The following is a 14,267-nucleotide window of genomic DNA, read 5'->3' as shown; positions in this document are numbered from 1 at the left end:
TCCTAGATGAAATAAGCCAGACACAAAAGGACAAACATTGTATGATTCCATGTACAGGAGATATCTAGACTAGACAAATTTGTAGAGACAGAAAGTAGATTAGAGGTTACTAGGAGCCGGCCGGAGCAAGAGGAGATTGAGGAGTTCCTGCTAAATGATTTTAGAGTTTCTGTTTGGAGTGGTAAAGAATTCTAGTGGTAGAGAGTGATCATTACCACTCACAACATTGTGAGTGGCAAATTCGAGTTATATATTTTTTACCACAATTTAAAAAATGAAAATAATGTTGTACCCTTATCTCACACCACATACAAAATTAACTCAAAATGGATCTAAGGCCTAAATGTAAAAACTGTCAGGGCACCTGGCTGGGTCAGTTGAAAGAGCATGTGACTCTTGATCTCAAGATTGGAAGTTTGAGCCCCACATTGGGTATAGAGATTACATACCAAGATAAATAAAGAAACTTAAAAAAAAAAGTAAGAACTACAACTATAAAACTCTGAAGAAAATTTAGGTGTAGATCTCCCTCACTTTGGATTAGGCACAGTTTTTTTAGATGTGGTGGCAACAAAAGAAAAAATAAATAAATTTGACTTCATCAAAATTAAAGAGCAGGAGAAATCATGATGAACATGCTGTATTTGGTGAAGGAAAGCAGAGCCACCAGACTACAGCAGTAGACTCCCATCGCGGAATACAACTGTACCTCTTTTGTAATGCTTCACAGATATCATGTTTTTTTTACAAGTCAGAGGTTTGTTGCAACCCTGTGTCAACCAAGTATATTGGTGCCATTTTTCCAACAGCATTTGCTCACTATGTGTCTCTGCGTCACATTTTGGTAATTCTTACAATATTTCATACCTTTCCATTATTATATTTGAATGGCATTTTTAAGCAATAAACCATTTTTTAAAAGATTTTATTTATTTATTTATTTATTTATTCATGAGAGACAGAGAGAGAGGTAGACACACACAGGAAGAGGGAGAAGCAGGCTCCCCACAAGGAGACTGATGTGGGACTCAATCCTGGACCCTGGGATCATATCCTGAGCCAAAGGCAGATGCTCAACCACTGAGCCACCCAGGTGTCCCAATAAAGCATTTTTAAAGTAAGGTATATACATTATGTTTTTAGACATACTGCTATTGCATACTTAACAGACTCCAGGATAGTGTAAACATAAATTTTATGTGCACTGAGAAACCAGAAAATTCATCTGCCTCATTTTTTTTTAAGATTTCATTCATTTATTCATGAGAGACACACAGAGAGAGGCAGAGACACAGGCAGAGTGAGAAGCAGGCTCCTAGCAGGAAGCCTGGTACAGGACTCAATCCCAAGACCCTGGGATCACACCCTGAGCCAAAGGCAGATGCTCAACCACTGAGCCACCCAGGCGTCCCTGTCTCACTTTATTGTGATATTTGTTTCATTGTGGTGGTCTGGAGCCAAACCTGCAATATCTCTGACACATGCCTGTATACAGTTAGAAAAGTGGAATGAGGCTCAGAGGTGAATCCTCACAAACATACACCACTGCTATCCCCAGCAGGTATTATTATGACCCAATGTTGCAGGTTAGGGAACCAAGACTCAGAGAGAGAGCCTGCCTTGCCCAAGACCAAAGGCAACAGTGGACAGCTATTCCCAAAGCTAGGATTGCTCTTTCTCCTTTAGTGCATTGCCTGTCCTAGGAAAATTGAGCCACTGAGAATACCCAGAAGGAGGGGCTGGGTACTGTCTCTCTTACAGCAGTGACTATCCAGCAGCAGTGTAAATCTGGGCTTCATAAAGCCTAGAGTAAGCCCTTCTCCACTGTCCATCGATCACACTGCACACATTCCTTACACCTCACTTTTCTCCACACTAGCCAATGTTGTCTCAATCACTCAGGTGGAACTTAGCATATAGTAATGAATAATAGTTTTGTCTTCAAATTTGTACTTCCTGCCCAATTGCTGGAGCTTCTTAGTCTAGAGTTAATGGGCAGGGTGAAAAGGATTCACTAACCTCTATAATTATAAGTACATCTGTGTGTGAGTTACATTTTTTTCTGGGGCAAGAGGCTTTAGGTTTCACCATTTCTGATATGCTCACAAAAGTGAAAACCTTCAAATGAGGATTCATGTCTTCTACTTCTTTTCTATTCCCAGTACTTAGCAAGAATACCCTGCATCTGGTAGATGCTGAATAGATGTTCAGATTATGGGGGAACCAGAAACTTGTTGATTACAAAACATTCTAGAAGTGACTGACAAGGAGTGGAGGGTGGGACAGGGCAGCTTTATGCAGTGAAAGTGAGAAAGTGTGGGTTTAGGCAGCTCAAATGTTGCTTCTCCTTTTATGTGTTCCTTAATTTCCTAAGCAGTCTGTCCTTCCTTCTGCTTTGCATGAGTGAGTGAGAGAGCCAAAGAGAGAGTGTACACTTGAGAGACAGTAGTAGCTATCAAAATCTTGAGTTAGAACAGGGAGTACCAGCCAGAGAGAGGGAGGGAGAGGGAGAGGGCAGATGCACTGTCTAGAGCACACACTTGAATAGAGGCGAAAGGATATGCTGGATCAGGCCTGGGGGAGAGACATCCTGAGGCAGGGAAGACCCCAAGAAAGAAGAGAGAGCTAGAGCACAGGAGGCAAGGAAGGCAGACACAGAGTGAGCCAGCTATGTAGCGAGGGACCTCAGGGGCAGGGCAGGCAAGCAGGTTTAGGGCACAGTGTGGGGAGAGAGCAGAAGTCAGGAATGGAGAGAGAGCTCATTACAGTAAACTGGAGCAACCACTCAGGATCAATGGGACCTGGGTAAGAGAGAGAGGAGGGAGGGGGGGAGATGCATGCTCATGTTCCAGAGAGTCAAAGAAAGGGAAAAAGCCCAGAGCCATAGCAGAATCAAGGTGAGTGTAATCTTCCCCATGCAGGAGGATGGGGCCAGTGCAAGGAAGAACCCATATGACAGAGGATAAGGACCGGGGCAGTTAAGAACAGGAAAACTGGAAAACCAGGGAGTGGGGGAAAATTTAATGAGAAAAAATGAAGTGGAGTTGCGGGGCAGAAGCCAAGAATGCAAGAATGAAGAGAGAAGGGAAAGGCAGGCTTAGCAGCAGAAGGAAAGAGACAGGCAAGAGAGTTCAGGAGACCCATTGTGTCTGTGTCCCCATGCTGCTGAGTCTCCCTCCCCAGCACGAGGAGCAGTTGCTGTCCTTGCCTGCCCAGTTCTTCTATGCAGGAGTGCCATGCTCTCTTTAGGACTGCGCCCTGTTTCATTTCTACGCTGTGCATGAGATCTGCCATAGCCGCTAAAAAAGGAAAATAAACCAGAGCTGAGGCTCGATCATGCAGGATGTGTAGATCACGCTATCCTTAATTTGCTGTGGCCGATGCTGTTTTCCCATCTTATGTTTTATGTTTATAAGTGCTTCCACTGAAATTTCCTAGGGCAGAATGAAAGTGAGACCTGAAACCCAATCCTGATCAACATCTTGGGAAAGGGAGGTGAGGCACTTAACTAAAAGAAGACTTCTGATGGGACGCCTGGGTGGCTCAGCGGTTGAGCATCTGCCTTTGGCTCAGGGCGTGATCCTGGAGTCCCGGGATCAAGTCCCACATCGGGCACCCAGCATAGAGCCTGCTTCTCCCTCTGGCTGTGTCTCTGCCTCTCTCTGTGTCTTTCATGAATAAATGAATAAAATCTTAAAAAAAAAAAGAAGATTTCTGGATTCTATGGGATATTCTGTGTCCAAACATAACTCTGATTTGTCAGTGATGATCCTTGAAACTTCAGTTGAGCCTCATCTCTAGAGCTAGTTGGTCGGTTTCTGCAAGATTGGAATTCTACCTTGTGTTCCTTTCTGTCCAGCCCAACTGTCCCTCCCTAGAATATAAGACAAGGTAGGTTTCAACGGAGCAGAGCACAGGAAATATTTGTGGACTCTGCGGTTTCGTTGATCCTACGTTGTTGTTATCATTATCAGAATCTTTCACAAGTGATGGCTGTACTGAGACCCAGCACTGTGTGCAGCTCTGGACAAAGGGAACTCCTGGACAAGAGCTTTGCCCTGTGGCAGTAAATGCAGACATACAAACATTAAGGGGAAATCACTGCTCCAGGACCTAGGACCTGAGCGCCATTTGCAGGTTGCTCTCCTGTCCTGGAAGCCACAGGCCTCCGAACTGGGAGTGGCCTGCATTTCCTTACCTCACACGTTCCTATCCTTTAGCCTTTACCCCTACTTTGTTCAGTTCACTGTGAAACCCACCCTGTCAGAAGAAGGCAGCCTGAGCAATGTCGACAGCCTCCAACCTGAGCAGCATTGGGAAGAAGACAACAGGACATTGATGACTATTTTAGTTTTTTCTACTAACTAATACTTGTTTTTTTTTTCTACTAACCAATGCTTTATTTTTCTACTAACCAATGCTTTATTCCTTTTTTTAAAAGATTTTATTTATTTATTCACGAAAGAGACAGAGAGAGAGAAAGAGAGGCAGAGACACAGGCAGAGGGAGAAGCAGGCTCCATGCAGGGAGCCTGATGTGGGACTCGATCCCGGGTCTCCAGGATCACACCCTGGGCCAAAGGCAGATGCTAAACCCAGGGATTCCCCCCCCCCAATACTTTATTTCTTAAACCAGCATAATCTGCAAGCAAAGAATTCACTGTTTATGATGAGATGGCAAGTGTCATTTCTAGCTATAGGAAAGAATAGGTAGAAGGAAGAGCTCATATGTAGAAATGAGAATTTTAGGAAGAGCATAAAAGAAGAAAGAGGGGAACTTAACCTTGGACCGCGTCTGCCTCTCCTACCACTCATCCTTCACTCCCAGCCTCTTCGCTCCCCAACACGTGTCTCAAGGGGACATGTCATTTCCAGTTGTGAATCCAGATCATAGGATGGTCCCTGACTGAATTCCTGGCATCCTTTAGTGACAAAGATAGAAGGTTTCAGGAGGCTGGAAGAGGATTGATCTATTGGAACCAGACTCGGAACAGTTTTAATAACCACAACAACAGCCAGTGCTCTAGAGTGCTCAGTATTTGCCTGACACTCTCCCAAGCACTTTGTATTGTTATTTGACTTTATTCTCCCGCCAATTCATGTATTCTTACATCTGACAGATTGAGACAGAAGGTTGGACAAGTGCGACTTGCCAAGGCTTCCCAGAGTAAGCAGCAGAGCCAGAATGAAAACCCGTCTTTCCGATCCCAAAACCTGCAGTTCAACCACACTGCTTGATGTAGTGCCCTGCTCAGCATTAGATCAGAGGGCACTTACTAAATACTTCATCAAGAAAACAGAGACTCCAGACACATTGGCAGCTCTTCTAGCCTTGAAAAACACAAACACTTCAGCTCATTTTATTGCTTCATTTGTCTCTTTCCCTAATTCTGTTCTCTCCAGACTTGTAATCCCATTTCTTTCATTAATCGACTATATACATGCAGATGAATAATAAGTTCTCTGATGCTCGTTTTTTCCATCCTAAAAGTGAAGAGGTAGACATGGGGTGAGAGATGACCCCTAAGATCATTGCCAGGAAGGCCACTGTAGGAAATCTGCCTCCTTTGCTGGTTTTAGCTGGTTTAGCAGAAGGAAGAATGGCAGGTCATAGATATTTTTTTTAGGTTTTTAAAATTTATTCATTTGAAAGAGAGTGAGTATGAGCCAGGGCGTGGGTAGGGAAGGGCAGAGGCAGAAGGAGAGGATAACCAGGCTCATTCCAAGGGCTCAATACCAGGATTCCAATATTATGACCTGAGTTGAAGGCAGATGCTTAACCAACTGAGCCACCCAGGCGCTCCCAGGTCATAGACTTTAAAATCAGGCATCTAGGGAATCCCTGGGTGGCTCAGTGGTTTAGCACCTGCCTTTGGCCCAGGGCGTGATTCTGGAGTTCCAGGATGGAGTCCCACATCAGGCTCCCTGCATGGAGCCTGCTTCTCCTGCCTGCCTGCGTCTCTGCCTCTCTCTGTGTCTGTCTCTCATGAATAAATAAATAAAATCTTTAAAAAAAATCAGGCATCTAAAAAATAAAATAAAATAAAATAAAATAAATAAAATAAAATAAAATGAAATGAAATCAGGCATCTGATTTCAGATCTCACCTAGTGAACCACACGTGGCCTTGTCCTTCTGGTGGCAGGTATGTTCCAGGCCTCAGTTCAGAAGTGGTCCCACCCCAGGCTGATGGAAAGCTGATGTGTATGTGTGTGTTCTCTAGGAAGCATCTTGTGACATTTCACTTCTGCCTCTTTGCTCCCAGCATCCGCCTGCTCTTCTGCTGTTGGAGCACCCTGACTGTGCCATCCCGCAGGCCATGGAGAATGAGCTGCCAGTCCCCCATACATCCAGCAGTGCCAGTGTCACCAGCAGTGCCAGCAGTGGCTGCAACAGTGGCAGCAGTGGTGGGAGTGGCCGCCCCACTGGGCCCCAGATTTCTGTGTACAGTGGCATTCCTGACCGGCAGACTGTGCAGGTAAGAGTCCAGCTGATCTAGAGATTGTATTCCTGGATCATCTTGGGGCTAGCCAGGAGGACGTGTTGGCGTGGGCTGGTGGAGCAACCAGGGTATGGAACCTAGATTGGGCATAAGGAGGGGGTGTTCCTGGTTATATATCTAGGCACAGTTAGGAGAAATGATGCTAGATGGGTCCAATCAAGGGGGTTCAGGGAGAGTGGTAACACTTCACAACCTGGAAAATTATCTCACCTGGTGACTCAGATCCCAGAGTCCTGTTTGGGCGGATAGGCATGTGAAAGTGTAAAGTGGGTAGGGAGCTGGAACAAGTAAAAATAACAAGCAGAAAAAAATGATTGGGAACTTCTCAGCCATGACCTAGACCTATTCGAAGGACCATTGCCCTGTCATAAAACAAAGTTTCTTAGAGACCAAAAAGGAACCCCAAAGCAAGCTGCCTAAAGCAGCAGTCTGCTAAGTATCATCCATGAGGCTTCTGAGTGATGACACCTGGTTCCAAACAGTCATGCCCATGTCTCACCATCTGCTTTGTGCCCCACACTGTACGAAATCACCACAGATGTATCTTCTCCTCCAGATGAAAATGGCTATTATAGGTACAGTTCCATAACTGAGAAGGCTGAGTCTCAGTAAAAGTAGTACCTTGTCTAGGTCATTCAGATAAAGACCAAAAAAAGCTGAACCTCATTCTACCTGCAGCCCTGTGTTCTTAATCACCACAGTGTCTGTTTGAGGCCCCCAGATAAGACACAGAAAGGGGGGACGCCTGATTGGCTTAGAGGTTAAGTGTCTGCCTTTGGCTCAGGGCATGATCCTGGAGTCCCTGGATTGAGTCCTGCATCAGGCTCTCTGCATGGAGCCTGCTTCTCCCTCTGCCTATGTCTCTGCCTCTCTCTCTCTCTGTGTGTCTCTCATGAATAAATAAATAAAATCTTAAAAAAAAAAAAAAAAGAAGACACAAAGTGTATGCAGCTGAGAAGAGTTCACTCCGAGGAACTTTGCTAATCCAGCATGGATGTACCAGACAAATGACCATGCCCTGCTTTGGCCCCTGGCCCAGATTAGGGAGTGGAGGAGGGGTCACAGCAGACAGTGGGAGAGTCTGAAGACACCATCAGATACACTAGAGTCTTCCGTCCTTGGGTTACATCTGCCTCCCCCATGGGATAAAAACCATGTTTCCTACACCCATTCCTGCCACCCCCCACACACCTAGCCTTTTCCCAGCCCCTTGGCATGTGAGTGTTTGAACACAGCTTCTAGCAGCTCACATTAGGATATGCCATCCTTCCACCCCTCATCACAACTCTAGATACAAGGGATTTGGGGTTTTCTGCAATGGTAGATGGAATCGCCCATGGCTATGTTATGTACCCAAGCAGGTACAGGGTTCTTGCCATTTCCACTCACTGACACCAGCCCTCTAGTGAGGAAGAGCCACAGTATCTCTGCTACTACTGTCTAGATTGTGGGGAGGTACTTTCAGGAGTCTAAGGAAAATAGAGAGGCCTAGGTAAAGGGAATAAGAAGAAAGAATTCTGGGAGAGAAGAGGAATAAACAGAACTGTGCTTGTATAAACCAGGACCCTCTGAGGAGAGAGAACACTGAAGGGGAGTGGGATCTGAAGACTTGGGATAGGGTAGGGGAATCAGGAGACCCCAGAGCCCATGAAGAATCTGTGATGTTAGCCTGTTTTCACAGAACTCCAGATCTGAGCCCACATATGGTTTTGTTCCAGAGCCAGCAGCCCTAGAAGTCATGCTTAGCTAGAGAGAGCCAGACTGGATGCTTGCTTGTTGGGGGCAGGACCCAGGGTTGGGAGCAGTCCCATGGTCAGGGATTTAGCAGAGCTAAGGGGTAGCAAGCAGGTCAAAGGCTGGTCAGGGCCCGCATAGAGCATCAGGCGGCAAGAGATGGCAGATAGGTGACCAGGTAAGGAGAAGGGAGGAGAAATGTCTGTGGGGCTTAGGAGAAGAAGACAGAAGATCTCAGGGTTGGGTGAAAGGCATTCACTTTCTTTGTTCCTAGGGGCAGAGGGAGGCTTTGGGACACTGTGAGTGAAGAGTGGTGGGCAGCGGGGGGGAACCAAAGGCAACCTTTGTGGCTTCCTAGAAACAGTGGCTTAGCCAGTCCCATCAGGAAAGAGAAGTAGCAGCAAGGCCAGGTGATGGTGATGATAGCCAGAAAGAGGGAACGATGGAGAAGGGAAAGGAAAGATTACAAGAGAAATGCATCATCCTTGTGCCACTGGCCTGCTTTCCAAGGCCAATGAGACCATCATCTAAGGGACCCATAGCACTTCCCAGCAGCCAGGAGCAGACCCTGGCAAGCAGCCCCAGTGGGAGGGTGTTGCCCCAGGCTGTTTCCACCTGGCTGGCACTGTTAATGCTGGACTAGGCCCCCCTTTGCACCGGCCTCTCTCTCCCACCCCTTTCCTTCTCTCTGCCTCTTTGGGCTTCAGTTTCCCTGCTGTCACCGTCTAGTGGTCCAGTCACCCAAGTCTGAGGACAGGGAATGGCTGGGAGGTGGAGTGGCAAACAAGCCTGGCATGGGATAGTTCACCAGAGGCTTACAGGACTGCTAACTTCTCTGAGTCTCCCCAGTGCCCAGAGCAGACCAGAGCAGCACTGCTGCTCTGACTTTCTCCAAGCTGGCAGCTGACACAGAAGCAGATGCAGTTGGGGAGGAGCCGAGGCGCACAGGAGCCAAAGATGTGCAGGACAGATGAGGGCAGAGAAGTATCAAGTTTGAAAGCCTGTTGTCTTCTCGCCTCCCTAGGGAGTGGCCATCTGTTCCAGTGGTGGTCACAGACCTAGTATCCTCTGAGCAGCTAGGGAGAGCTGGGGTTGACAAGGCATTGTTGCAGAAGGGACAACCCCCTCCTCTGCAAGCAAGGTGACAGTGCAGCCTCCCCCTGCCACCTGGCCTAGGTGATCCAGCAGGCCCTGCACAGGCAGCCCAGCACAGCAGCCCAGTACCTGCAGCAGATGTATGCTGCACAGCAGCAGCACCTCATGCTGCAGACGGCGGCTCTCCAGCAGCAGCATCTCAGCAGTGCCCAGCTCCAGAGCCTGGCGGCCGTGCAACAGGTGAGAGAGGGAGGCAGGACACCCAAGGGTGTGGGGGGGAGGTATTGGTGGGGGGGTGGCTAGGAGCAGTCATGGCATTGACAGAAGTAAGAGTGGGGAGGAGCAGACCCTGTGCATGGGCTCCCCAGGCCTTCTCTTACTATACCCTCACAGAACCCCGGTGAGCAGGTGCAGGCACAGTGGGCATGGTCCTTTACAGCCAAGGAAGGAGTCTGTGGGCACACAGCCCATGAGTGGATGGTGGAACTCTCTGCCCACCTGGCCCAGGAAGACAGCTGGAGGAGTCCCTCCTCCCCACAGCACCACACTATTGAGAGGGGCCGAGGGGCCGACCGGGTGTCTACAAGACAAGGCCATTGCCCACCTAGCATCCTGTCTGTCCTTGGTGGCTGAGAAGAACTCATTCGTTCACTGGAAGTTTCGTGTACCTACTGTGCGCCACAGTCCATGTCAGATACTGAATCTACTGCAGACCTTGTCTTCTTGGAGCTTCAAGTGGGGTGACAGCAAGTAAACAGACACCCAAAGAGACAAGGAAATAACATATCTAAATCTCTAAGTTGCCATAAGCACTCTGAAAGAGAAGAAGGGCTTGCTCTGACCAAGAGACAGGAGGACTGCCCTCGGTGGGCGACGAGGGACATTCTGTCTGCTGGAGTGACTCGGAAACCAACACACGAAGAAGAAGCCAGCCACGGGGAAGGGGGGCAGGCTGGCCATGCCAGACAGAATGTGCAAAAGTCTTTCACGGGGTCCATGAGCCCAGTATGATAGAGCAGGCTAAAGCAGGGCTGTCCAGACACTGGGAAAGATAGGTAATAATTGTAGCTCATGATCTGAGTGCTTACATGTAAATGCTTTGCCTTATTTAATCCTTTCCTTGATGCTACAAAGTAGATTCTGTTATCATCCCCACTTTATCAAGAGGAAACTGAAACGCATACTTGAGGCCACACAGATGAGGCAGATGAGGGATGGACTCCTAACCACTGTCCTAGAGTGCTTCCTCTGAGAGCCTGGGGAATGGCTGGGGTTGACCTGGGACCCCTGTGATAAGAATTGTTCTTTTCTAGGCAAGCCTGGTGGCCAACAGACAGGGAAGCACTTCTAGCAGCAACGTGTCTGCCCAGGCCCCAGCCCCGTCATCCTCGGTGAGTAGGTTGGGGAACAGCAAACAGAGCCTACAGCTCTGGGACCAGCTCCTTCCTCCTTGCCCTAGATAGATGCTCGCGTGCTCCCAGACCCAGCTGGTGAATCCTCAGCCACAGACAACCATGGCTGGAATCTATTACTCTTGCCAGAAGGAAAAAAAAAAAAAAAGCATATGCCTGTTTCTAACCCTGACTTTCGTAACTCCCTGTCATCTTTCTTGCCAATGTCCAGGCTCTCTGTTTATAGTTCAGTTCTCTGCCCCATTGGACCCTTCCTACAGCCCCACACAGAAGCCAGGGTGATGCTGGGGGATGCTCCAAGGCCCAAGTACCAGGGAAGGTCCTAAAGAAGGCTGCATCCACCAAGGAACAGAAGATAGGGAAAAAAAGAAATGAAGGAGAGGGGCCCAGAGTTAACCAACAGAACCTCCTGTTTGTTACTGCGTGTGTCTCTCTCACCAGATCAATCTGGCAGCCTCCCCAGCAGCAGCCCAGCTCATCAACAGGGCACAGAGTGTCAACTCAGCGACAGCCTCGGGCATCGCCCAGCAGGCTGTGCTCTTGGGCAACACGTCTTCTCCAGCCCTGACTGCAAGCCAGGCACAGATGTATCTAAGGGCACAGATGGTGAGTACCCAGCCTGGGCCATGGCTCAGGTGGGCTGGGAGGATGGAGGCAGAGAAGCCTGGCCTGGGAGGTTAGAGAGGGTAGGAATTAGAGACGTGGGGGGAGGGAAGGAGCACCAAGGAACAGACAGCAAGAGGTTAAGGGGTGGAATAAACAAGAGGGCACCTGACAGGCTGAATAGGAGCTTGGGTACAGGCTCAGTGACCCAACAGGTGGGGTTTCTGGCTGAAATGGAGAAGATAGCCCATGATGTATCCTTTCCTTCCCTAATTGTCCTCTTCTTATCAGAAACCCCACCCCCCCAAAAATTAATTAGGGTAGAAAATGCAGGGGCCGATGCCCAGATGGTCAGTATCCTTGGATGCTTAAGATAAGCAAGCACACAGACATCCTTGTACTCTACAGAAATGGGGTCATAACCCCCTGTGGCAGTCCTTACAGGGACTGGCCATCACTAGTTCAAGCGCCAAAGGTGGATTCCAGTCCAGGTGATGAAGGTGGCATTCAGTTTCAAGATCTGCTGCTGCCTCCACTGCTCTCCCAACTGGGCCCCCATCCAAATCAGGGTTACTCTATATCACCTGTTAATTCAGCATATTTGAATGTGCCAAATGTGCCCGGGATGGTATCATCCCCAGACCTGCATATCTAGAATCTCTCCTTTACACCTGTCCCTAAGGGATGCAAAGATCCTTAGGAACCTTATGGGTTCCTAAGATTTAGAAGAATTTCCAGGGAAGACAGCGGCATACTCCTCAGGAGGCAGTTAACATCTAGCTGTCTGTTGGGCTCACTGAGTCTGATCTTGTGTCTCCCATCCTGAAGATTTCTCTCTCCGGCTCTTTGACACACTATCCTGAAGACAATACAGTCCTACCCTCCTTTTGCTTCTGGAGCCAGAACTGGGCACCTGGAGCTTTTCTGGTCTTGCCCCAGCACTTCCTCTCTTGACTCTGAGTTCATTGTTTGTGGTATTCCATTCCCAGGGAATAGCCTCTTGGACACACAGTATGGAGTAGACATCCACTTCTCTAGGGACAGGACAAGCACAGTATGACACTGCCCAAACTTGCCTTTGTCTTCAGTTGACTCATTCCCTTGTTCTACTCAGCTGCCCCAATTGGAATCCTTAAGTAGGGCAAACTGCACAGAGGACTAGACATAGGTGCACCTCAGAGTCTGGGGCAAAGCAGCCCCTGAGTAATCAGCACGGCCACATGGGCACCAGCTAGGCTCGTGGGATTGGAGGTGTCATGCAGAGACTACCGTGTAACCCACAGCCCATGGAAGGAGATGCAGACATGAATGCTGCTCTGGGCACCCTGTTTCCTCCACCACTGTTGTCTCTACACCCCATACCCAAATCCAAATTTGACTAAAAACTGAGAAAAAAATACATCTAATTTGATCCCTTGTGTAGGGGAGCCCTGTTCTGGCCCAGACCTGGAGTCAGAATGGGTTAGACCAGGAAAGAGGTCCTAGGGCATCTGTCTGAACCTAAGCAAGGTCTCTGCTCCCCGGGGTGCTACGGAGAGAATGACTTCAGAGTATCCCAGGAACGTTGGCCCCTCTAGGATGAGCAACTCACAGAGGCTTCTGAAGTAAACACAACATGCATCCCCAGATTGGCTCTCCTCCGCCATCCCCCTCACCACCCAGCCTGGATCAGGATGCTACAAGCCTCTTGAGACTTTCAGGTGGTCCCCTTGGACTCTCCCTCTCTTGCCTCCCTCTTTCCCCATATCTGCTCCTTGGCTGAACTGTCCTGTCCTGTAGCTGAGCCCACATTGGGCAGGTAAAAGGCGCCTCGTTTCCTGTGATTCCAGGCCCAGCCAGGTAACCTGGTGCAGGTAGCTAGGAGCCTAGGCGGCACTGTTCCTTTGTCCCCTCAGCTCATCTTCACGCCCACGGCCACCGTCGCTACTGTGCAGCCTGAGCTCGGCACTGGCTCCCCCGCCCGGCCCCCCACCCCCGCCCAGGTGAGGATTCCATACTGGTGGGAGGGCCGGGGGGTGGGCACCTCCGTAGAAGGGTACTGATACTGGGTATGGGCACAGGCCCTGAGGTACTTTGATTATTTGGAAAGGTTGGGATCTTCTAGGAAAGCCGGGGGGAGACAGGACATCCCGATGCTCCCAGACTTACTCCTTAATTAATATCCCGTTGAGAAGACCTCAGCCACTCATGACTCTGTTCCACTCCCTCAAACATAGATCAGGAGTCAGAGAGCAGCATGCTGAGGCAAATGCGGTTGCCAATAATGGATGGTCATGACTAGCTTTTTACTGTACACCCTTCCCAGTATAACTTCTGTGTTGCTTTTCAAGTAGAACATCCCACTCTGGTTACACACACTAGCCCCTCTAGTTCAGGAAAAATGCCACAGAAGAGGGAGCAAAGATAAGTCCTGGGTCCCCACCTTCTGCTGGCAGCACACAGATACTGCTGTGGCTGTAAAGATGCTATGGGCAGCAGGGAGCAAAACAGCCCCTCACACTCCCTCCTCACCCTGGCTACAGAACGGGACAGCACTTGGTAGCAAGAGAATCAGATTTGTCGGAAGTGAGTCTGGCACAGCCTCGGCGCATCCAGCAGAGGGCACCAGGGGCCAGGTTGAGTAAGCACACGGATCCTGGTGTAATAAACCTTATTCTGAGGACATGATGATCCTTTGCCTGGTGGCTGCGCTGGTCAATTAACTTTCACTTTTGCCCTGGCCTTTTTGAGTTTTAGATGCCCCATACCCCACTGTAGCTGGGAATTCTTTCCAAATGGAATGCATCCCATCCTGATAGTTTGGGGGAGGAGAGGAGGTAATGGGAGAGAGTGCCCACCCCAGCCTGGGCAGTCATCCCTTCTCAGAATTCAATTTCTTCTGCTGACGGATCCAATCACTAGCACTCTTTCTTGTCCCCTTTA

The 14,267-nt window shown here is 48.9% G+C and overlaps 1 protein-coding gene across 1 annotated transcript in view; it reads left to right on the top strand.

Annotated features, from left to right (window-relative positions):
• PHC2 (polyhomeotic homolog 2) overlaps positions 1 to 14,267 on the top strand; it is a 115,219-nt gene that overhangs the window by 54,291 nt on the left and 46,661 nt on the right. The window contains exons 2-6 of the mRNA XM_055331514.1: positions 6,265 to 6,477; positions 9,412 to 9,570; positions 10,644 to 10,721; positions 11,184 to 11,348; positions 13,241 to 13,327. Coding sequence (XP_055187489.1) covers positions 6,319 to 6,477; positions 9,412 to 9,570; positions 10,644 to 10,721; positions 11,184 to 11,348; positions 13,241 to 13,327 — 648 coding nt within the window. The 5' untranslated portion in view covers positions 6,265 to 6,318. The remainder of the gene's footprint in view (positions 1 to 6,264; positions 6,478 to 9,411; positions 9,571 to 10,643; positions 10,722 to 11,183; positions 11,349 to 13,240; positions 13,328 to 14,267) is intronic.

Source organism: Nyctereutes procyonoides, unplaced genomic scaffold (assembly GCF_905146905.1).
Source record: "Nyctereutes procyonoides isolate TBG_1078 unplaced genomic scaffold, NYPRO_anot_genome, whole genome shotgun sequence".
NCBI lineage: Eukaryota > Metazoa > Chordata > Mammalia > Carnivora > Canidae > Nyctereutes > Nyctereutes procyonoides.
The sequence above is the reverse complement of the archived record's forward strand: the minus strand, read 5'-3'. Positions and strand labels throughout refer to the sequence as shown.